At 46.5% G+C, this 23,013-nt stretch overlaps 1 protein-coding gene across 8 annotated transcripts in view; it reads right to left on the bottom strand.

Moving 5' to 3' along the window:
- CIT (citron rho-interacting serine/threonine kinase) overlaps positions 1-23,013 on the bottom strand; it is a 155,903-nt gene that overhangs the window by 55,042 nt on the left and 77,848 nt on the right. For all 8 annotated transcript variants that reach the window (XM_040416520.1, XM_040416521.1, XM_040416522.1 and 5 more), the window contains exons 17-24: positions 19,668-19,808; positions 15,433-15,558; positions 15,244-15,339; positions 12,308-12,424; positions 11,805-11,914; positions 11,531-11,705; positions 3,959-4,156; positions 3,827-3,880 (exon numbers count right to left, since the gene is read on the bottom strand). In XM_040416520.1, coding sequence (XP_040272454.1) covers positions 3,827-3,880; positions 3,959-4,156; positions 11,531-11,705; positions 11,805-11,914; positions 12,308-12,424; positions 15,244-15,339; positions 15,433-15,558; positions 19,668-19,808 — 1,017 coding nt within the window. The remainder of the gene's footprint in view (positions 1-3,826; positions 3,881-3,958; positions 4,157-11,530; positions 11,706-11,804; positions 11,915-12,307; positions 12,425-15,243; positions 15,340-15,432; positions 15,559-19,667; positions 19,809-23,013) is intronic.

The following is a 23,013-nucleotide window of genomic DNA, read 5'->3' as shown; positions in this document are numbered from 1 at the left end:
TTGCAACAATTTTCATAATTGCAGCAAAATCAAAACATTTTTGTAGAAACTTCTCCAGTTTTGCCATGATTATGATAATTGCTGTAAAAAACACAACAGAAACAACTTATGGAAATGTACCCTTCTCCCACAACTAACTAATTCAGCACACGTTAAATGCTGCAACGCTTTATTTCAAGCCCCTGGAGTCATCCATTATATATATATAATATATATACACACACACACAATTACCGACATTAAAAACACAAAATGCACCCAGATAGAAATGTCAGATTACTACAAAACACGGCATGCAGTTATGTCTCAGGCAAATATGAAAATGATTACAGGACTGGTCTGATTAGACACTATGGGGAAGATTTATCAAACTGGTGTAATGTAGAACTGGCGTAGTTGCCCATAGCAACCAATCAGATTGATCCTTTCATTTTCCAAAGTGGCTGTGAAAAATGAAAGTTGAATCCGATTAGTTGCTATGGGCAACTAAGCCAGTTCTACTTTACACCAGTTTGATAAATCTCCCCCTAGGTCTTGCCCCAAGAGGGAGTAAAAGGTTTCAGTGTTAAGTAAATTTGTGTGTGAAGTAAGCCTAAGCGGTTTCTTGAAGGTTGACTTTGGCATGGATTCTGAGTCAAAAACTGCCAAAAATCCATGACTGCATGTACTGCAGCGTGAATTCCCATTACAAACAAAGGGAGGGAGATTTTCACTTGGCAGTTTTTGGTGCAGAATCTGCACCAAATTAAGCTGTCAAAAAGTTCTGTGTGAAAGCCGCTTAACGCAAAACTAAATGTGAAAAAAAGTTTCAGAAAATGCTTAAAAAAATAAAAAATAAAATATGGGGGTCATTTATTATACTGAGATCTTCCTGCTCTCGTCCGTCCTAAAAAAGAGGGCATGGTGTTGGCGGGGGTGGGCCGGCAGGTCCGTCTCATTTTCCATTTTCTAGGCCTCCTCCTAACTTCGGTAGATCCACCCCGATATATCAATCTGCTCAGCTCCTGCTCTAACATGCTGCTGGAAACGTACACTGCCATAGTGACGGGTTTCCTTTAAAATGTCGCAAAAATTAAACCAAAAATTCAAAAACCCAAAAAATTATTTTTTTTCTCCTCATTCCCTCTAACAGATTTCAATACATTAGATGAACCCCAAAATGGCAGCATTAAAAACACTTTCACCCCAAAAAAGCAAATGCACCAAGACTGAAAGCTGTGCCCCCCACAGGTGTCCATAACCTTTAAAAGCCTTAACAATTAAATGACAGCAAAAATGAAACGTGAGTGCTTTTAATGTATGGCCACAAATTCTAGGAATTCTCCACCCCGAAGTTACATGCGGATGGTCTGCATTTACAGTAGCAGAAAAAAGGAAGCGATTTAATCCACATGCTGCAGAAAAAATACTGCAGCATAAAATGACTTGCGCTGCAGGTTTTCAGATCCATAGCATGTCAGTTTACGCTGTGGGTTCTACCCGAAGCTTTCCACCTTTGCAATGCCAAGGTTAAAAGCAGCGGAAGAGCGGCTGTGATTCCAACAGCAATGCTCCCACAAAAATCAGTCCATTTCAGTTTGTTTTGCAGAGACAGATTTTAGCCAGAAAAATCACAATCGGTACTTCCAGCTTTTCTAAGAAATTCAGAATAATGCCTCATGCACACGGACGTTTTTTTTTTTTTTTTTGCGGTCCGCAAAACTGATTTCCGTTGTTCCGTGACCGATTTTTAGTCCGTGGGTCTTCCTTGATTTTTGGAGGATCCACGGACATGAAAAAAAAGTCATTTTGGTGTCCCCCTGGCCGTGCGGAGCCAAACTGATCCGTCCTGACTTACAATGCAAGTCAATGGGGACGGATCCGTTTGACGTTGACACAATATGGTGCAATTGCAAACGGATCCGTCCCCCATTGACTTTCAATGTAAAGTCAGGAGTCCCTATTATACCATCCAATCAGAGTTTTCTCCAATCCGATGGTATATTTTAACTTGAAGCGTCCCCATCACCATGGGAACACCTTTTTGTTAGAATATACCATCGGATTTGAGTTAGATCGTGAAAACTCATATCCGACAGTATATTCTAACACAGAGGCATTCCCATAGTGATGGGGACGCTTCAAGTTAGAATATACTACGAACTGTGTACATGACTGCCCCCTGCTGCCTGGTAGCACCCGATCTCTTACAGGGGGCTGTGATCCGCACAATTAACCCCTCAGGTGCCGCACCTCAGGGGTTAATTGTGCGTATCATAGCCCCCTGTAAGAGATCAGGTGCTGCCAGGCAGGAGGGGGCACACCCTCCTCCCTCCCCAGTTTTAAATTAATTGGTCGCCAGTGCGGCCCCCCCTCCCCCCCCCTGTATTACTGTACATTCTTTGGTGGCCAGTGGGCCCCCCCTCCCTTTCCCTCCTAATTAAAATCCCCCCCTCCCCCCATCATTGGTGGCAGCGGAGAGTTCCGATCGGAGTCCCAGTTTAATCGCTGGGACTCCCATCGGTAACCATGGCAACCAGGAGGCTACTGCAGTCCTGGTTGCCATGGTTACTTAGCAATTTTTAGAAGCATTATACTTACCTGCGAGCTGCGATGTCTGTGACCGGCCGGGCGCTCCTCCTACTGGTAAGTGAAAGGTCTGTGCGGCGCATTGCTTATAGCACAGACCTGTCACTTACCAGTAGGAGGAGCGCCCGACCGGTCACAGACATCACAGCTCGCAGGTAAGTATAATGCGTCTAAAACTTGCTAAGTAACCATGGCAACCAGGAGTAGCATCCTGGTTGCCATGGTTACCGATCGGAGCCCCAGCGATTAAACTGGGACTCTGATCGGAACTCTCCGCTTTTTCTCTCCGGCCAAAAATCCTGAACACTTGCCAGAATGCTGGATCCGGCATTAATTTCCATTGAAATGTATTAGTGCCGGATCCAGCATTAAAATTGCCGCATTGACGGATCCGTTCTTCCGGTCCGCGCATGCACAGACCTTTAAATCTATACCGGATTAATACCGGATCCATTTTTTTCCGGATGACACCGGAGAGACGGATCCGGTATTTCAATGCATTTTTCAGACTGATCCGCATCCGGATCCGTCTGACAAATGCCATCAGTTTGCATCCGGATTGCCTGCCGGAATCCTCTGCCGCAAGTGTGAAAGTACCCTAAAAACACACAGACTTCAGCATTTGCATGTTTTGCAGAACCGCAGTGTCCATGCACATTTAGTTCACTTTGTTAGGGTGTGTAAACAGTTCTTTTCCCTATTGTATATGTAGAGGTGGTGACTGCTTCCATTTTGGTTGTACCCTTCTCCTACCTGGCCAAGGCTGCAGAAGACACTGGTTTCTACCTTTTCCGAGTTCATTAGGTAGGCCTAGCCCCAAACAAAGATGCGTCTGTTTAGTGTAGGGACCCATCTGTATAAGGTTGCCTTGTCATGGCAGATGCGCTAAGAACCTCACATGTATAAGCGTAGTAAATATAACAGTAAAGCAATTTAAATAACCCCTATATGCAATGTATGCATTTATCTTCACGCTTGCAGAGTGCTGCTGCATCCTATGTGTTCGCTTTTATATTAGTCACTGGAGATGTGCATCTGTAAGCTTATTTCACTTTGTTAGGGCGTGCTGGCAATCTTAATTTTTTTTTTTAAATTTCATTTCTACAAGTTGGATTTGTCTGCCATAGCCTATCATTAAATTATGATTTTTTTTAAATATATAAATAGTTGTACTGAGCCTCGAACAATTATCACAAATATAAAAGCACATTCTTGTCGCTATAAACTGTACACATTAATAGAACAGATCACAACTCACTGTACAGCTATCCCGTAAGGTATCAAATTTGCGCTGGATCTCATCTCTGTGTGACTGAAAAGAAGAAGAAAAAATATTTAAAAAGTTAAAATAAAATCTTCCAATGAATGAAAACAACTGGGTTTTATGTACCCTTAACACTTGTATCTCCTCCTCGGCTTCTGCAGTGGTGTCCTCCAATTCAGTTTTCGCGTGGTGCAGCTGGCTTTCTAGAGCAGAACGTGCTGACTGTAAAGAGGTAATTTGGGATTCCCTTTCCTGTAAAGTCAGCTGCAGCTCGGTTAACTGCCTCTTCAGCTCAAGCTTCTGCTCCTCATGCTCCAGACCAATCTAGATTATAAGAACATAAGGGTCAACAATAGACTCTTGAAGGCTCTCTTCGCAAAAGAATAGATTTCTCAACCTGTTTGTGAACAAGACCCATGGTGCCTAAATGTCCACATCAATATTTAATCTTTTCAAAGCAATACTTTTTTAACCCCTTCCCGATATTTGACGTATATGTAAGTCATAATGGTGAAGTAGGTGAATGGCACAGCCTCAGGAGCTGAGCCTGCTCCATACATGGTGAGTAGTGTTATAAGATGACGCCCGCCTGCAACGACCTGGATAAGAAAGCTCCATTCCTGGCTGCTTAACCCCCCTGACATGCCGCAGTCAAAAGTGAATGCTGCATCCGAATGGTTAGACAGAAGGAGGGGGCTCCCTCTGTCCTCCTATCACCCTTGCCCCTGGTAAATGAGATCATAAAATAAGGGTTTTTTTAACAATAAATTCATTATGATTTATTATCAAATAATGAAAAAAATTGAATCATTCGTATGGTCATGTCTAAAATATTAAAATATGTCACAATGAATGCTGTAGAAAAATAAATAAGTTTTTATTTTTATAATACATTATATGTTGCATTACATGTTACCATAAAAGAGTAACTAAACTTTTGTAAAAACATAAACAGTTTTTGAAATATAGTTTATTAATGTTTTCTGTATTTTTCTTACGCTTTTCCCTCCCTAAAGTGCACCATTCCCTGTGCGTTTAAAAACTACTTCTCTGTACACCACTGACTTCTAAGCGTTGTACAGAGTACGGAGTTTACATTTTTATCAATAGGGCCGCAGCGCAGTGAGTACGGGCAGGAACGCATATTGCAGCTCTTGCCCGTGCCCCTCGGAGGTTTACTAAATCCTGCCATAGCACATGGGTACCCTGAAACCATGTGATATACCAGGATGAGCTAAGATCCGCTAAGCTAAGAGTCCTGCATGTCAGCTCTTAGATTAGCGAAGCGAGTTCAGGCAGGAGCCCGTCCCGCCCAGCTAAACCTGGCATAGCACATGATTACACAGAGTAGCCATGTACTATAGCAGGATTTAGTAAACCCCCGGGGATGCCCACAACATTCATGAACTAGGTGCTCCACCACCTCGTCACCAATGATTGATGAACACTGGGCAGTACAGTGGCTCAGTGCTTAGCATTGGTGCCTTGCAGTGCATGGAGTTTGCATGTTCTCCCTGTGTTTGCCTGGGTTGGAACATGATCCAGTCATAGAACTAGTCTGTAGCAAGGAAAATCAAACTCCTTATCAATATTCTGAAAAGCTATGAATGAACACAGGCTGCACTGTACAGTACCATGTAGTCTGCATGTGTCGCTACAGAAAGAACCCATGTCTACCAATGAGATGACAAGGGAAATAACAGGGAATGTCATGCTACTCAATTCCAATTACAGACATGTATTATGTCTATATACTATAAGCAATGCACTTAACATTGGTAAAACAATGAATAAATGCTGTCATTTGATGAATATTGTCATAGGTTAAAAAGATAACTCAGTTAAGGGCTAGGAACAAATCCTACTCTTTGGGGGGAAAAGAAACCTCAAGTAGAAAGGTACTGAGAACTTTTAAATATCAGCAAACAGTTTTCTCGTGCATGGCATTGGGGGACACAGCACCATGGGTATATGTCCAACTACCACTAGGAGGCGACACTAGACATAAAAAGTGTTGGCTCCTCCCTGTTGGGCTATACCCTCTCCACAGACACTAGGCAGCTCAGTTTTGTTCTAGTGTCCGTAGGAGGCAGACCTGACCTGCTTTTTTGTGCAGGTCATCCTGCTACTTTTTTATTTTATTTTTTCTTTAATCATTTTTTCTTTCTCTGCAGGTTTCGGCCTGCGGCAGGGGTGGCTCCATCGTGTTCCACTTTAGTTGCCCCCCTGCGGGCGCGTACTCAGGTACCTGGCAGCCACCCAGTCCCCAAATCTGCTTCCGCAGTGGAATTCCGGTAGTCCCACGGTTCCCGTGTTGAGTCCGCCGAGGGGGTGGTTACTGCTGCGCCTGAAGACGTCTGAGGGTGAGTATTTTAGTTTAGGGTCTCCCTCCCTCCCGGGCCTGGGTGCGTTCCCTCCTCTCCCCTCTTCCCCCATATTTGATACAGCTCCATTGCTGTGTGGGAGCCTTGCCTCTGATATGTGCCTTTGCCTCTGATAGTGCCTTACCTCTGATACAGCAGGTTGTAGGTTCAGGCCCCAACAGTCACTTTTAACTCTCTGCTGTATCCTGGCCCCAGAAGCCCTCTGGCCTTCCGTTTTTCTCTCTCTGGGGGTCGCTTCTTCTGTTCTCCCCCCCCACCTGGCCCCCGTTCGTCGCGGCTTCTCTGGGGCACTATCGCGATCGCGGCCGTTTTTCGGGCCGCGCTCCACTAATTTAGTCCCCGGCTTTTCGGGCCTACTAGGCCGCAACTTCCCGCCCACTTTCTGACCTTCCCGGGCTTACTCTATCACCTCCCCTCCGTGGGGGGAGCCTGGGAGGTGCCTCTCCTGCCTGCCAGTCCAGCCCCAGGTTCCTTCTCTCTCTCTGAGGGACGTTTCTTCCTCCGGCTGTCGGCTCCTGCACTCTCCGGTCGCCATCTTCTGGTCTCCAGCTTGGGGTGCGCTGCACAGTTACTGGGGTCTGGTAGGCAGCCTCTGGCTGAATTTCTCCACAGGCTCTTTTCCTTCCCTCCCCTCTCTTTTGCTGCATTCTCCTGCAGCCCTTCCACTGCTCTATAGCTGCTGCAGCACCTCTTGGGGGACGTGACATCCGGGGTCAGATAGGACAGCCCTGCTGCTCTATGGGGCCTCCTCTCCCAGCCTCCCTATCGGATCGCCATGTATTTACGTGCGTCCGTTGTCTTCAGAGGTTTCCACGTGGTCGCCTTGTCCCCCCTCCCACCCTTTTGTGTGTAGGTCCCCCCTGAGTGGGCTTCCTCCATGTCGTTCCATGGGAACGTTGCCTGACTCGCCCAATCCCTGGCGGAGTCACTGGAGCGCTACCTACAAATTGCGGTCTCCTTCCCCCCCCCTGAGCCACGCTCACGCTCAGATACAGGGTCACACCAGGAGTAGCCCATGGACCAACCTCGGGCGGTCTCAACTAGCTTCCACCCCTCCTCGGCATCCTCGGGTCCCCCAGGACAGGCCGGAGGCTGGTGACAAAGCCTTCTCTGTCAGTTGCCTCTGGGGACACCTCTGCACCGATTCCCTCGGAACAGAGCATCAGGCGGTCTTCCACTGTGCAGAATCCCTCTGCGTGGTCAAGTCAAACGTGCATGGTGGTACCTACCCTACCAGGTTTGGTGCCCCTCTAGTGGACTTTCAGATGGCGCCCTCCTGCCTGCACAGGTAATTATCGCACAGGTAAGGCAGCCGTCACCGTGCTTAGCAACTGGGACACCTACGCGGTGTCTCTGGTACGTACGCCCTCGTAGGCTGTGCACGACAGACCTTCCTGGTTCCCCTATCCAGGGGCTATGTTCTAGGCAAGCTGATCTTTCAGGCAAACGCCACTTGTAGGGTTGGCTCCTCTTCTCGGCCTCTAAAGGTTCTTTTGTAGTGCCTGTACCAGAGAATACAGGCCGGCTTCTATGCCGTGGCGATTACATCTGTCTGTTTCCAGCTGCCTTGTTACTTTCGTAGGTAGAGTTCCTGCTGACTGGTTAGATGTTCCATGCGGCACTATTTCCCCCTACCGGGCGAAATACACAGGCCGCCTTCAATTGCCGTAGCAATTGCACCTGTCTGTTTCCAGCCACCTTGCTCCCTTCATGGGTAGAGTCCCTACACCATCTCCTGATGCTGTATCCAATATCCCTGGCGGGCTCTATTGTGTTCCGTGCGGCACTATTTCTCCCTTCTCGGCGAGATTTAGAGGCCACTCTCAATTGCTGTGCAATTGCCTCTGTTTGGTTCTAGTGGGCACCAGGCTGCCCCCTTGTGCCCTTCATTTTTATTTAACTTCTCTATCTCCAGGAGCTGTTGCCGTTGCTCCTGTCTGGCCTTATGGTGTTCCTTGCGGCACTTTTTCTCCCTTACTGGACGAGATATTGAGGCCACTTTGTAGTGCCGTTGCCACTGCAACCTAATCTAGTGTGCACCAAACAGCCATCTTACTCCCGTCTTAGGTGAGTTCCTGCACCGCCTCTGATGCTGCAGCCGTTACACCTGTCGGGCTCTATGGTGTACTATGCGGCCCTGTTTCCCTCTTTTTAGGTGAAATAGAGGGCATTCTTCAGTTGCCATTGCACTTACCTAGTTGTGGTGTGCACCTGTCGTTCCTTGTGGTACCGTGCGGCCCTATTTTTCCCGAGCGAAATATAGGTGCCATAGCTAACGTGGCAGCCGTTGCACTTCTCTGGTCCTAGGGTGCTCCATGTGGCCACATCGCTCTAATCTTAGACCTAGTACCTCGGCCATCTCCAGATGCTGTACCCATTGCACCTCTCTGGTCGTATCTCTGCACTACACAGCCTTTTTTCTACCTTACAGGTTGAGGACCTGTACCCTCCAAATGCGGTCGCATTCCTGGATGCTGTGGCTTTGTTTCCACCCTCCTTAGTGTGCAACATGCAGCCACTTTACCTCGGTTTTGGGTGTGTATTTTTAGTCCCCACGTGCTGGGCCCTATGGTGCAATCTGTGGCCCATACAGTTTCTGTATTACTGGGTGCTTCCTTCCCCGGGCTCTAATCTGTGCTGCGGATGTTGGTTACTTCCCTTTTCGGCATCCTGGTTCAGCACGAACATGGTAGCCATATCTGGCAGGGGTGGGCCAGCCCAACCTCCTCCTTGTCGGTCTATTACTGCTTCTGGTGTACCCAGTATATGACTGATCTGTTCTGATCTGGTGGGTGGTCCACATACAACCACGCTCCCTACACCATGGCCTGGTGGTTGTTGGTTTTTGTGCTCGGGTTGCTATTGCCATCCCTATCAAATACTACTTTTGGCTGCACTCCTTTAAGCACCGCGTTGTTTTCTATTACAGGGCGGACCATTCCTGGTGGAGTACAGTGATCTCCACTGGATCTTCTCCTTGTTGGGATACGTAGCTTGCTGAGCACCGGCCGCTGCAGCAGTTTTCGACCATCACTGGATGTCCTCCGCCACACGGAATCCTCCTGGGGTCAGCGACATATCCTCGCTGGACGTCCTCCCTGATGAGTCAGGGACAGAACCACTGAGCGTCACACACCTGCCTGGTAGGTGAATTTTCTGCTGATTGCTCTGACATAGGACAGGGTTCCGTAGTTCCTTCTGGGTCCGGATGTTCCCTTTTATTCTCTGCTTAGTTGAACTATCTAACAGAGGGCAGTCCATCGGGACCTTGCTATTGTCTGCGCCCATCCGGTACTCTCTCCCCCTGGGAGCCTTCTGTATGTCGGTCGCAGCTGGTTTCTACATTTCGTGTAGTCACTCCCGCTTCTTTTATAGCGACTTCACCATTCCTTATGCATATGGGCGTCTGTTGTTTTAGTGGTACAACCCAAGCCTCTGTATTTGCCCTCCCCGGGACAATGTATGCTGATTGCTAGCCACTATTCTTTGAATGGCTAGTTGTCCATGGCCAATTCCTTCCCATAGGGTGGTTCTTTTCATTTTTTCTTGGATATTCTGGTTTTTGTTGTCCTCTGGTGGTTCGGTTCCTTGTGAGCCCATTGCGGGTACTCCTTTCTGGAGTCCCTGTCCCCGTTCATTTGACCACACAGATTCTGTAGGATTATCGTTGTTGGGAGGGGCCTGGGTTGATTGTTCCCCTTGCGGGTTCCAATAGCCTTTTGGACCTCATGGGGTTCATGTCTGTCTTCCCATCCTCCCACTTCAAGTACCTGGTGTTGAGTGGTTTAGTGCTACGGTTTGCATTTCCACCTTATGGTCTCCTTCGGGAGGGACTTCCTCCTGTTTGTAGAGCCTTCCTCCTTAGACTATTGGGAGTACTTTCCTTCTCCTTGCTGAGATTTCCTGGCCCTGCATCTCCCTGATACTTCATTTGGCCGGATATTTTGTTTTCAGAGGCTCGTTCCTCATCTCCTGATTTTGGGATGCAGGTCTTCTCTTATTTTTTTCTTTTTACCTGGCCTTTACTTCCTACCCCCTCCCTTTCCAAGGGTTGGCGGTTTCCCTTAGCGCCTTTGGGGGTTTTCACTTTCCAATAGGACGTTTAACTTCATCACCTGCTTTGCAGTGGGGGGAGTCCTGCTCCCTTCATATGTGAGCCTTGCTATGGCTTCCCTCACTCCAGTGTGCCCCTGCTGAGATTCCTGGGCTTGCATCTGGTTCCCTTCTTCCCTGATAATTAGTTTCGCCAGAATTTCTCCGGTCTTGCGCTTCTCAGCGATATTTTGTTTTCAGAGGCTCGTTCCTCGTCTCCTGGTTTGGGATGCAGGTCTTGTCTTTTCTCTTTTCCTGGTTTTTACCTACAACCCCCTCCCCTTCCAGGGGTTGGCGGTTTCCCTTAGCGGCTTTTTAGGATTTTTTCCTTTCAATAGGGCGATTTAATTTTTTCACCTGCTTTGAGGTGAGAGGAGACCTGCTCCACTCACATGTGAGCCTTGCTATAGCTTCACTCTCTCGTTTGGCCTTCAGTGATTCCAATTTCCCTTGCTCCCCTGGCCCTTCAGGGGTTCTCCTCAGGGTGTCTGTGCTTTCGCCTGAGGCAATTGGGATGTTGGGTAGATCCGATACGCGACGCTGTCCTACTTTCCCTCCAGCCTTCGGCTGAGCTGGGTGTTCCTTTGCCTTCTTCTTGCATTTGGGACCTTCTCCCAGGCATTTGTCCTGGGGTGCTGGCAGTCGTCACTGTGGCCTCCTTGGAGTTTCTCCCTTGTTATGAGGCTTCCTGCCTATTCCGTGCTTTTCTCCTGTTGGGTCACATGGTTCTCCCGCACCTGTATGCCCACAGGTGGCATGGTTGTTCTTCCCACCCTCGGGGACTGCTTTGGGACGTCCCATGGTGCTGTGTCCCCCAATGCCATGCACGAGAAAATTGGATTTTTTGTACTCACCGTAAAATCCTTTTCTCGTAGTAGGCATTGGGGGACACAGATCCCTCCCTATGTTGTTTTACTTCAGCTTCTCCGGGCTGGTCTCTTGATCTTTCCCGGTTCGGGAGTTGTTGGTTCCTTGCCTTTCTTCTCTCTCCTACTGCTTTTGGTACAAACTGAGCTGCCTAGTGTCTGTGGAGAGGGTATAGCCCAACGGGGAGGAGCCAACACTTTTTATGTCTAGTGTCGCCTCCTAGTGGTAGTTGGACATATACCCATGGTGCTGTGTCCCCCAATGCCTACTACGAGAAAAGGATTTTACGGTGAGTACAAAAAATCCAATTTTCACTTTGCCCACAAGACATGATTGAACTGTGTATTTTTTTTACCTCTCGTAACCTTGTCTCTAGTTCCAGGAGCCGGGTCTTATCAGTGTGATCCTGGTTATTAATTCGCTCCAACTGTTCTTCCAGCTTCTGGTTCTGGGCCTCTATTTTCCCCGCCTGAGTCTCTAGGTAAAATTTTTGCTGTCTAAGTTCAGATATCATCTCCTCCTGGGCTTTCCTAGAAGGACAAATTAACATGATATTTGGAAAATGCAACACATATCCAGCAAACACGCCTTTGCCTGTGCCAACTACAAGCCTTTCACATCCGACTCACATATTCCTCTGAGTGAATAAGCTGCTATTTGCAGCTAGTTTATTGGCTTCCGACAGTTCTGCTAATCTTTGTTCCAAAGACTTGATCTTTGACTCCAAAGCATTGATCATCTGGAAGATTGAAAGGATCATAAATTACCATTTAGACTTAGCTCAATGGTTTCTTGGAAACATCCATTTAAGGCTACTTTCACATTAGCGGCAGCCTTCTCCGGCAGGCTCTTCTGGCGGGTTAACAGCCTGTCGGATCCGTGTCGCCTCTCGGCATGTTTGCCGTGCTGCGGCCGGAATTCCGGCCCGCCTCCATTATTGTGAAAGGGGCCGGAGCGGAGTTCTGGCGGCACGTGTGCACTAGCAGCAGCACGGATCCGGCAGGCTGTTCACCCGCCAGAACAGCCTGCCGGAGAAGGCTGCCGCTAATGTGAAGGTAGCCTAACATATCGTTGCTCTTCCATACTAACTTTATTGTAATGAAAAATAAAAACCTTTCTATATGTTACTTACGGCTTTCTGTTCACTTAACATTCTGTTCTTCTCACAGATCTCTTCTTCATTTTTGACACGAAGCTGCTGAAGAGTTTTATTTTCCTCCAAATCCTTCTTGATTTCTGTTTCAAGGCTCTATTGAGCGAGAAGAAAACACATTTTATTACAGCTATAAATGTATGAATCAATGACTGTCAAGCGCTTTAAGGCTTTATTCAAATATAGGCGAGAAATATGTAGTTCTTAAAGAAGCACTCCGGCAAATTACTTTTGGACGTATAACCCTAACTCAACAGCAATATCCCAGCATTGTAATTTATTTAATCACAGCTCAGTTGCATTCATACATTTTGAACCACTTTATTATCAGCACCAGGGTTATGTGCCCCCCAGTATGACCAGCAGTCCAGAGCTTGCTCTCCTATGTGGACAGGAGATGAGTCTCTTTTGCGTGGCTCACTTCCTGTGAACTGCAGGAATACATCATCGATCAAATCCCTCCTGAGTCCTGGGCACTCTTAGACACTAGCAACCAAGCTCCACCTTCCTTGTTCCTCTGTATGTCCCCCCATGCATGGATTCATTTCTGCCTTATCTAGAGACCAATGGTGAGTGATATAATAAGGGAGTTCATGCAATGATGCTTACACTACCTGTCTGTACTATCGGTGTGTGCGATGTGCAGAATGCCCAGCGTATTTCTATGAGATGCAGCTTCACACTGTTCTCCCCTGCATCCTGCTGGTAAGAGATGACTGGGAGAAACCGACCACAAGCAGGAGGCAAGGGAAAGCAGGCTGAAGATGCATTACACAGGATTCACTGAGACTGTGCAGTCTGAAGTGCTATGGCACTGATCTATCACTTAATGCCCTAACATAGCACTAAGAGCAGGGAAAATGGAGTGTGATGAGACTTTGTCCCCTATGTCTCTGAAGAGCGAGATATATCATGGAAAATGTAGGTTGCTATAGGGGAATCACATGAGAGAGGAAAAAAGCATCAGGATGGCAGACAATTCAGAAATGGCCCATCAACTAAAACAGCTATACTCAAAGTATACACAAAAACCTCTACATTATTCTTTAATAATAGCCTATCCTGCACTAAATAGGCAAAAAATTAAAATAAAATGCTGGGGTGCTTCTATTACCCCTTAACAACCACCAATATGCCTTTTTACAGCGGTCACTATGGGACCTTTTTATGGCAGCCCAATCAAAGCGCTGCAAGGGTCTCCTGTGCATCAGACAGCAGGAGTTCGACTTTCGCATGAAAGCTCCTACTGAACGGCCGAATCAGCAGAAGCACTGATCCTGGCCGTTTAATCCCTTCATTGGGCAGAGGCTTCTTCTGTCAGGCATCGCGGGGTGCCGATGTCTCAACATGACAGCCAGGCCTGTCCTCAGGCTGTACAGTGTATTATAGAAGTGATTGGAGACTTGCAAGTTAAAGTCCCCTTGAGGGACTAATAAATAGTAAAAATAAAATTGAAATAAAATGTTAAAGAGGACCTTTCACTAGAATAAAACATTTAAACTAACTATACAGACATGGAGAGCGGCGCCCAGGGATCTCCCTGCACTTACTGTTATACCTGGGCGCCGCTCCGTTCGCCCGGTATAGGCTCCGGTATCTTCATAGTTAGGCTCCACCCAGGGGAACCTGCCGGCGTCTCATTCTCCCAGGCTGTAGCGCTGGCCAATCGCAGCGCTCAGCTCATAGCCTGAGAGGTTTTTTTTTCTCTCAGGCTATGAGCTGAGCGCTGTGATTGGCCAGCGCTACAGCATGGGAGAATGAGACGCCGTCAGGTTCCCCTGGGTGGAGCCTAACTATGAAGATACCAGAGCCTATACCGGGAGAACGGAGCGGCGCCCAGGTATAACAGTAAGTGCAGGGAGATCCCTGGGCGCCGCTCTACATGTCTGTATAGTTAGTTTAGATGTTTTATTCTAGTGAAAGGTCCTCTTTAAAGAAAACTTGCTGAACTTGCAGAATTGCTGCTTTTTATTTATTTTTTGCTTATTCACTCCCAAAAAATGAAGTAAACAGCGATCAAAAATGTACTCCAAAATGATACATATGAAAACTACAAGTTTTCTGGAAAACTTTACAAAGTAAAAACACAATGTTGGTATTGATGTTTTTCCCATCCTCTCATAAAGAGTTAATAAAAGTTAATCAATGCATTGTGTACCCCAAAATGGTGCTACAGTAAAAACTACAACTTGTCCCACAAAAACAAGCCCTCATACTGCTACACAGACGGAAAAATTTAAATGCTATAGCTGTTAGAATACAACAATGAAAATTTTTTATTTTTTTTAACTGCTTGGCCATGAACAGGCTAGTCACTAAACGGGTGAATGAAGCACTCCCACAAAGATTTTTTATTCTCTGGGCCGTTAGAAAGCTACCCAATGTAAATAGCAGTGAAGGTACCGGTGTGGGGGTAGTGAGTTATCTTCTACCTTTTGGTCCTCAGTTGTGTCATTTGACTGACACCCTGACTCTCCAGCTGACACAGAATTTACCTTACAATTTGCATCATGTACATTTCTAATGGGCCAGAGAACAAAAATGTTTGTGGGAGTGCTTCTTCAACCATAGAAAAAAGAAACACACATTGATAACTGCATAGAGAACTTATAGATCAATCTAGTCTGTTTATAAGCAGTATTTCATACTTTTAAAAGTAGAGTGTTTGGGGGGGGGGGATTATTTTGTGTATGTTTTTCTTTTTCGCTTCTGAAAAGGGAGTTATGAGTTCTCCTTTTTTCTTTTATTAATTGTATCGTCTATGCATGAGAATTCTTAGAATTTCTTATAATTTCCCATGTTTGTGTCTGCATGGCAGCACTAAATGATTTGTCTGCTTCTATACAGATGAAAATAATTAAATAATGTCAGGACTGAATTAGGGGAAAAAATTCACGATAAAGCAATTTATTTACTCGGACTTTCTCCACATAGGCTTGCTCATTTTGCTTCAGATGAACATCCAAGTGTTGGGCTCCCATTTGAGCCTCTCGATATTTTTCTTCCAGCTCCTATGTAAGAACACACAAATTTAAACATAATATTGAACAAACGAGGTCTAGACTACTAGACAAGAACAAGACATCTATACAAAGACAATATACCATTATTTTATCAGCCATCTGTTGAATTTGCTGAGATTTGGTCTGAATGTCTTCCTTCAACTTGTTTTCTCTGTGCTCCACATTCTCCAGTCTCCTAACCTGGTTCTCCAAGGAATGACGTCTCTCCTAAAATCCAAACACAATTCCAAGCAGTTCTTTCACACAAGACAAAGCCCTTAAGAATTCTTACTCTTTTTTATTGAAAAAAATTATCATCCAACTAGCCAACACAAGATAAAAATGCAATGAATTTAATGGGTATTCCCTAATCAGAATTATTATTCTTTCCAATTACCTAAGAGTGGAGTAATTTATCAAGACTGGCGTTCCTATAAGCCAAGTCTTGATTCATGTGCGCTGGAGTGAGGTGCACCTAATTAAAAGGCAGATGCTTCTTAATAAATTAAGCAAATCTCTGGCCCTCGGAGCGCCAGAAACTCGAAGCTGCACCAGTTTCTGACGTAAGCTGAAGTAAATCCGGCGAGCCGCAGGAAGCCACGTCTCGCCCGCCTAGACCTGTCCCTTTTCTCAAGTGGCGAAAAGCTCAAAGAGTCCCCAATTATGGTGCAAATGTGCCATGCACCATATTTAGAAGCTTTTTCATGCAACAATAGTTGCATAATAGCTTTGGGAAAAATGCCCCTCAGAGTTATCAAACTGCACTGTGTCCAAAGAATAGGTGGTCAATGTGTGATTGGTGGGACATAACCCCTGGTCCCAGGCTCTCTCATCTATGCCAGAGTGTCTGGTAAAGAAGCACACCCGTCCTTAACAATTTTAGTAGATACTTGAATTGTCAATGTAAAAACAATTCTAGATCATCTTTTCTTACAAACTCTGTATTTTAGCATTCCCTTTATTCCACCTCCAGTGGCGTAACTACCGGGGAAGCAGCTGCTTCGGGGCCCGGGCTGCCAAGGGGGCCCGGCGCCCCGGCAGAGTGTGTGACAGTTTATTTTCAAGTTAGTTAAATTTCGATTCTTGTCTTACTGTTCAGGGCCCCTTCACAGCAGCAGCGGCTGACCAGGCCCCCTCGCTAATGTGATCTAATCTTACTGTCTCCTAAAGTCTCCTGATGTGTCTGGGATTCAAACCCACAACCTCCAATGTATCAGTGTATCAGAGGCAAAGCATTTATCCACACAGCCATAAAGGCTGCATTATAACTGATTGAAAAAATATGAGACTTCTACTGTTATAGCTGGCTAAGTGTACATCTATACACATGACAGCTGCCCCAACACACCCAGCACTGCTATATCTCTATATCACAGCTGTCCCAGCACACTCAGCTCTGCTATATCTCTATATATGAGCAGCTGTCATGTGTATAGATGTACACTTAGCCAGCTATAACAGTAGAAGTCTCATATTTTTTCAGTCAGCAGCAAGGCAACTCTTGTGGTTAAGTGCTTTGCCTCTGATACAGAAGGTCGTGGGTTCGAATCACAGCAGAAACTTTTCTGAAATACAAACACTGACTCCATATATGGACATACAGGGCGGGACAGGAAGAGGCTGCATCGCTGACATGGAGGTAAGTAGAAGTGTTTATTTTTTTTTTTTAATACCCGACTGTTACTGCCATGGGGGGAGCGGGAGGCACTTGATACTGGCACATGGGGGGAGGGGGGTTGGCACCTGATACTGGCACCTGGGGAGGGGGGAAGGGAGAGAGGCACCGGATACTGGCACATGGGGGGGAGAGGGGTTGGCACCTGATACTGGCACCTGGGGGGGGGGGGGGGGAGGCTCTTGATACTGGCACTTTTTTTGTGGGGGGGGGGGGGAGATGGCACTATGATACTGGGATATGGGGGGAGGAGAGAGGCACTTGATACTGGCATGTGGGGGGGGTTGGCACTTGATACTGGCACATGGGTGGGTTTGGCACTATGATACTGGCACATGGGGGGGAGAGGCACTTGATACTGCCACTTTTTTGGGGGGGAGATGGCACTATGATACTGGGACATGGGGGGGGGGGGAGAGGCACTTGATACTGGCACATGGGGGGGGTTGGCACTATGATACTGGCACATGGGGGGTGGGAAGGAGAGAGGCACTTGATACTGGCACATTGGGGGGGGGGTGGCACTATGATACTGGGACATGTGGGGGGGAGGAGAGAGGCACTTGATACTGGCACATGATGGGGGGGCATCTATGGGGACACTTACTGGCACATTATTGGGGGCATTATGGGGGACACTAGGCCAGCAGCCTATCAGAGGCCGGACACTGAGGGGCATGTACTGGGGCACTATATATGGGGCATTTTATACTGGTACATTATGGGGGGCACTAGCAGGAAGGGGGGAGAGGAGCACTATGGGGGAATTTACTGGGGGCACTATATAGGGGTATTTTATACTGGGACATTATGGGGGCACTATGGGGACATTAGCTCAACTGGGGGCATTACAAGGGGGTATTTTTGCACTGTCACATTATAAGGAGAATTATTACTACTGGGGGGGACATTATGGTGGGCTTTATTACTCCCCCATGGTATGACCCCCTAGTAGCAGCACCAGCCTCTCCCTGCTCTGCTATCCCTCTGCCCCTTCTCCAAATCCTTATTATGAAATCTTTCTCATTAGGATAAAGCACAACATCAGCTCCGCCGAGCCCCCGACCAAGTGTGGAAGTGGTGTCCGAGATCCCCAAGGGTCAAGTAACTGTAAGTTTTCATATGAAATATGTTTATGTTATAGACATATAGCATAAACTGTGCCACACAATATACAGTATACCACTACACTGTGCCAAAGGAGTGGGGTTTACACAGGAGGAGGGAGGTGCGAAGCGCGCTGGAGGGGCCCTTACAAATATTTGCTGTGGGGCTCAGTCACTTCTAGTTACGCACCTGTCCACCTCCATTATATCTCATAGAAAGTTATAAATAAATTTACAACTGGGCATTATCATCTCCTTTGTCAAAAGGATGTGTCCGTACATAGTCTAATTGGAAAACGTCAGACTATGTAGCGTCACACGCCCAAGTTCTAAGAAAAAATCCTCCAAAAACTTCTCTCATAAAGAATACAATTACTTCTAAAAACAGACGTGTCAGGAGAGGTGCCATATTCTCTTTAAAAGTACTGCAGTACCAAACACAGCTACACTCACATGGACAACACTGTGTGAAGAAGCCAACTTTTCAGTGGTGAAAACCCCCTTAAACCTCCTCACAGTCACATTAAAATTAGAAAAACCCTCCCAAAAATGACACCTTTTTATTGTAGATTTTTAATATCTGTCTGAAGTAAACAACTCAGGGGACACAATTGCATTGTTAAGCCCTTAAAGGCATACCGGTAATTAATTGTAGCCTCAATGGACCAGTAACATGTCCCCCCCTTTGTGTTCCAGCAGTCATACATTTTTACTTTCCTTAAAAAAAAAAAAAATTTGCGGGATAAGTAGGAGGTTTTTTATGAACCATTTTGGGGTATATAGAGTGTATTAAATATCTTTGATTACTACATTTTAGGGGTCAGTTCAATGATGATAATCCCACATTTTTATATATTTTTTTTTTTACTATTTTTCCTTTCCTCCTGCCCCAACCCCCCCCCCCCCATCCCCTCCAGACTGAAGGACAGGGGACAGATGCTCATATCTCTGGATTAGTAGCAGCTTTGTATTGTTTGAAAGCTGCCATTCCAAACAATACCAGAATGACAGCATTATCTTCAGTATATGGGAAGATATCCCTGCTAGAAATTAGGATGCAGTGAACGCAGCTGAAAGTGAAAGTAAAAGCATGTTTTACTGCGTTTATTTCCGACTCTAACAGCGATATCTTCTGCTAATGGTGTAATTTTGTCTTGTATGAAAGCCTGGAATGACAGCTTTCAAACAACACCAGGCCATATATCTAGCTACTACTAATCCAAAGATATGAGCAGCTAAAGTAGCCTCCCCCCCCTTCCCCTTCTGCCAGTGTTGGGCTCGGACAGAACAGGTAAAACATTTTTCCACAGGTCAAGCTGAGCTTAGTCAAAACTGTTAGGTAGATAATGTTACTGCAAATAACTGCACATCTTTGAATGTCTGAAATGTGTACCTCTAATTAGCATGCAGAGGAGAACAAGTAGCAAGATATGACAAGTCAATCAAAGTCGTCTTTAGTAGCCGAATCAAGTTACATACTTCAAGTTATCACTGTTGATCAGGTTTAAAAAATACAGAAAAGAGTAGGTGAAACAAATCTGTGAACAAGGACCCACCTCAGCTTCAGCTAGTTTTTTCTTCATTCCATCATTTGAATCCTCTCGATTCTTAAGTTTTTCCAATTGTATCTCTGCTCGTTCTTTGGCCTGTCGAATGTTTTGGAGTAATTCAGTGGCTTCGGAACTGGCCTTTACTGCCTGAGGAGGACAGACAAAATATGCTTTGAAACAAACCACACATTTTATGTCTTCTAACACAACCAAAGCCAACTTGTATGTGCACAACTACACATCTTCCCAGCACTGGATATTTGGAAAAGAAGAAAAACTGGTAAATGGAAGCGAGGGCACCTAAGACTATCTTACACCTATGTCCTTTGTATGGAAATATGAAGTAATATCTGATCATAATTTACATATACAGTACAGACCAAAAGTTTGGACACACCTTCTCATTCAAAGAGTTTTCTTTATTTTCATGACTATGAAAATTGTAGATTCACACAAGCTCATCAAGAGAATGCCAAGAGTGTGCAAAGCAGTAATCAAAGCAAAAGGTGGCTACTTTGAAGAACCTAGAATATGACATATTTTCAGTTGTTTCACACTTGTTTGTTATGTATATAATTCCACATGTGTTAATTCATAGTTTTGATGCCTTCATAGTCATGAAAATAAAGAAAACTCTTTGAATGAGAAGGTGTGTCCAAACTTTTGGTCTGTACTAGAGTTGTTGCGATACCAAATTTTTGATTCGGTTTCGATACCATGAAAAAGTATTGCGATACTCGATACCATTCGATACCACGCGAAAAAAATAAACAAAAAAAGCCACGTGCATTCCTCATTTTTAAAAATGGCGAATCGCGCAGTTTTTATTTTATTTTTTCTGTTCCGGCATTCACCACCTAGATTTTTTTTTTATATTTTAATAGTTTGGACTTTTCTGACGTGGCGATGTAATATGTTTATTTATATATTTTATATGTGAAATTGGGAAAAGGGGGGTGATTTATACTTCATATTTTAGTGTTTTTTTTTTTTTTCACTTTTTATTTAATAACTATTTCCCCCCTTAGGGGCTAGAACCTGGGATCTTTCATCCCTTTTCCTATTCACCCTGATAGATCTCTATCAGGGTGAATAGGACTCCACACTGTCCCTGCTGCTCTGTGCTTTGTGCACACAGCATCAGGGATGTTACCATGGCAACCAGGGCTTCCTGGCTGCCATGGTAACCGATCGGAGCCCCAGGCTTACACAGCTGGGGCTCCGATCAGAAGCTGCCACTGCACCACCAATGAGGGGGAGTGGAGAGGTCCCTGTGGCCACTGCCACCAATGATTTTAATACTGGAGGGCTGAGAGGGGCCGGCGCACTGTGCCACCAATGATTTTAATGGGATGGGGGGATTGAGGGGGGGGGGGGCACACTGCACCACCAATGATTTTACCCCTTTATACAGGAGGCGGGTACTAGCAGATCAGCGGCAGTTAACTGCCGCTGATCGCAGCTCCCTGTCAGGGGCAGGGTGCCGGCAATGCGATTCTGCTGCCGGCACCCGCCTCCTGTATTGTGTTAAAGACTGACTTTCACTATCAGGCCACACAGAGCGGCGCCCAGCGATGTCTCAGCACTCACCATTTAGTCCTGGGCGCCGCTCCGTTCGCCTGCAGTGCCCCATTACTGTCTCCTCTCCTGCTCCACATGCTGCTGATTACTATCGGAGCGATGGGAGGAGACATCAGCTTCACTAGTGGGCGTTCCTTCTCCCTGGCTGTAGCGCTGTCCAATCGCAGCGCAGGAAGAAGGAACGCCCACTAGTGAAGCTGATGTCTCCTCCCATCGCTCCGATAGTAATCCTATCATTGGTGGCGCAGTGCGCCCGCCCCTCCTCCGCCCCTCTCTTCTCATTGCCGCCCCTCCTCCACCCCCTCTCTTCTCATTGCCGCCCCTCCTCCGCCCCTCTCTTCTCATTGCCGCCCCTCCTCCGCCCCTCTCTTCTCATTGGTGGCAGCGGCAGCAGCACAGGGGGAGGGAGGACAGCTTCCTTCTCCCCGTGCTGCTGAGAGAGAACATGAGCGCGCCGATAGCAGCGCGCTCATGTTCAGAGATACTAGACTGCGCAGAAGCGCAGCCCAGTATCGAAAAAACGGAAATCCCGGTATCGTATCGATACCGGGACAAAAGTATCGATTGGGTATCGAAATTTCGATACCCGCAACAACCCTAGTCTGTACTGTATGTCTTACCTTAAAAAGTGTCCCAAAGTAGGCAATGTGTAGCCGTCACACCATAGAAAAGAGTAGCGGAAAAATGAGATTTTTGTGAACTCACCTGTAAAATCTCTTTCTCGCTTGATTTATTGGGGGACACAGGACCGTGGGTATAGCTTGCTTCTGCCACTAGGAGGCGACACTAGGCTGAAAACTGTTAGCTCCTTCCCTGCAGGCTATACCCCCTCCAGCCTGGAGAGAGCATTTCAGTTTGTGCTCCAGCAGTAGGAGAGACCAAATGAAAGTAAAAATCAACAGAAAACTGTACACTGTCATGAGACCAAACCAAACACAAGGTCCCAACAGACAAAACAGGAACCCCACTTGCCTCACAACAATATGTGGGTGGGTGCTGTGTCCCCCAATGAATCAAGCGAGAAAGAGATTTTACAGGTGAGTTCACAAAAATCTCATTTTCTCGCTCATATCATTGGGGGACACAGGACCGTGGCATGTCCTAAAGCAGTCCCCGGGGAGGGAAACAAAATTCTCCCAAACCAACTCTCTATGGAAGTCACTGAACTGCGGCCTGCAGAACCCTGCGGCCGAGAGAAGCATCCGCCGAGGCCAATGAATGCACCCGGTAAAATTTAGTAAAGGTGTGTAGAGAGGACCAAGTCGCTGCTTTACACAACTGAGACGCAGAAGCGTGGTGGAGGAGTGCCCAAGAAGCTCCGACCGCTCTGGTAGAGTGAGCCGTGTTTCCGGGTGGAGGAACTTTGTCCCTGGAACGATAGGCCTCGGCAATGGCCGAGCGAATCCACCGAGCAATAGTCACCTTTGAAGCCGCCAAACCTTTACGAGGGCCTTCCGAGATAACGAACAGAGCGTCAGTGCGTCTAAAGGGGGCCACCACCGACAGATAGATCTTCAAGGCCCATGCTACATCCAGACGATGGAGGGAGACCTCCCGCGGATGAGAAGGCTGAGGGCACAACGAGGGCAAAACAATGTCCTCATTCACGTGAAAGGCAGAAACAACCTTTGGTAAAAAAGATGGCACTGGACGAAGAACCACCTTATCTTGGTGAAACTCCAAAAAAGGTTCCTTGTAGGAGAGAGCTGCCAGTTCCGAAACACGTAAAATAGAGGTAATGGCCACTAAAAAGGCCACTTTCCAGAAGGAC

This window comes from Bufo bufo, chromosome 2 (genome assembly GCF_905171765.1).
Source record: "Bufo bufo chromosome 2, aBufBuf1.1, whole genome shotgun sequence".
In the NCBI taxonomy this organism is placed as follows: domain Eukaryota; kingdom Metazoa; phylum Chordata; class Amphibia; order Anura; family Bufonidae; genus Bufo; species Bufo bufo.
Note: the sequence above shows the minus strand (reverse complement) of the source record. Positions and strands in the feature narration are given on the sequence as shown.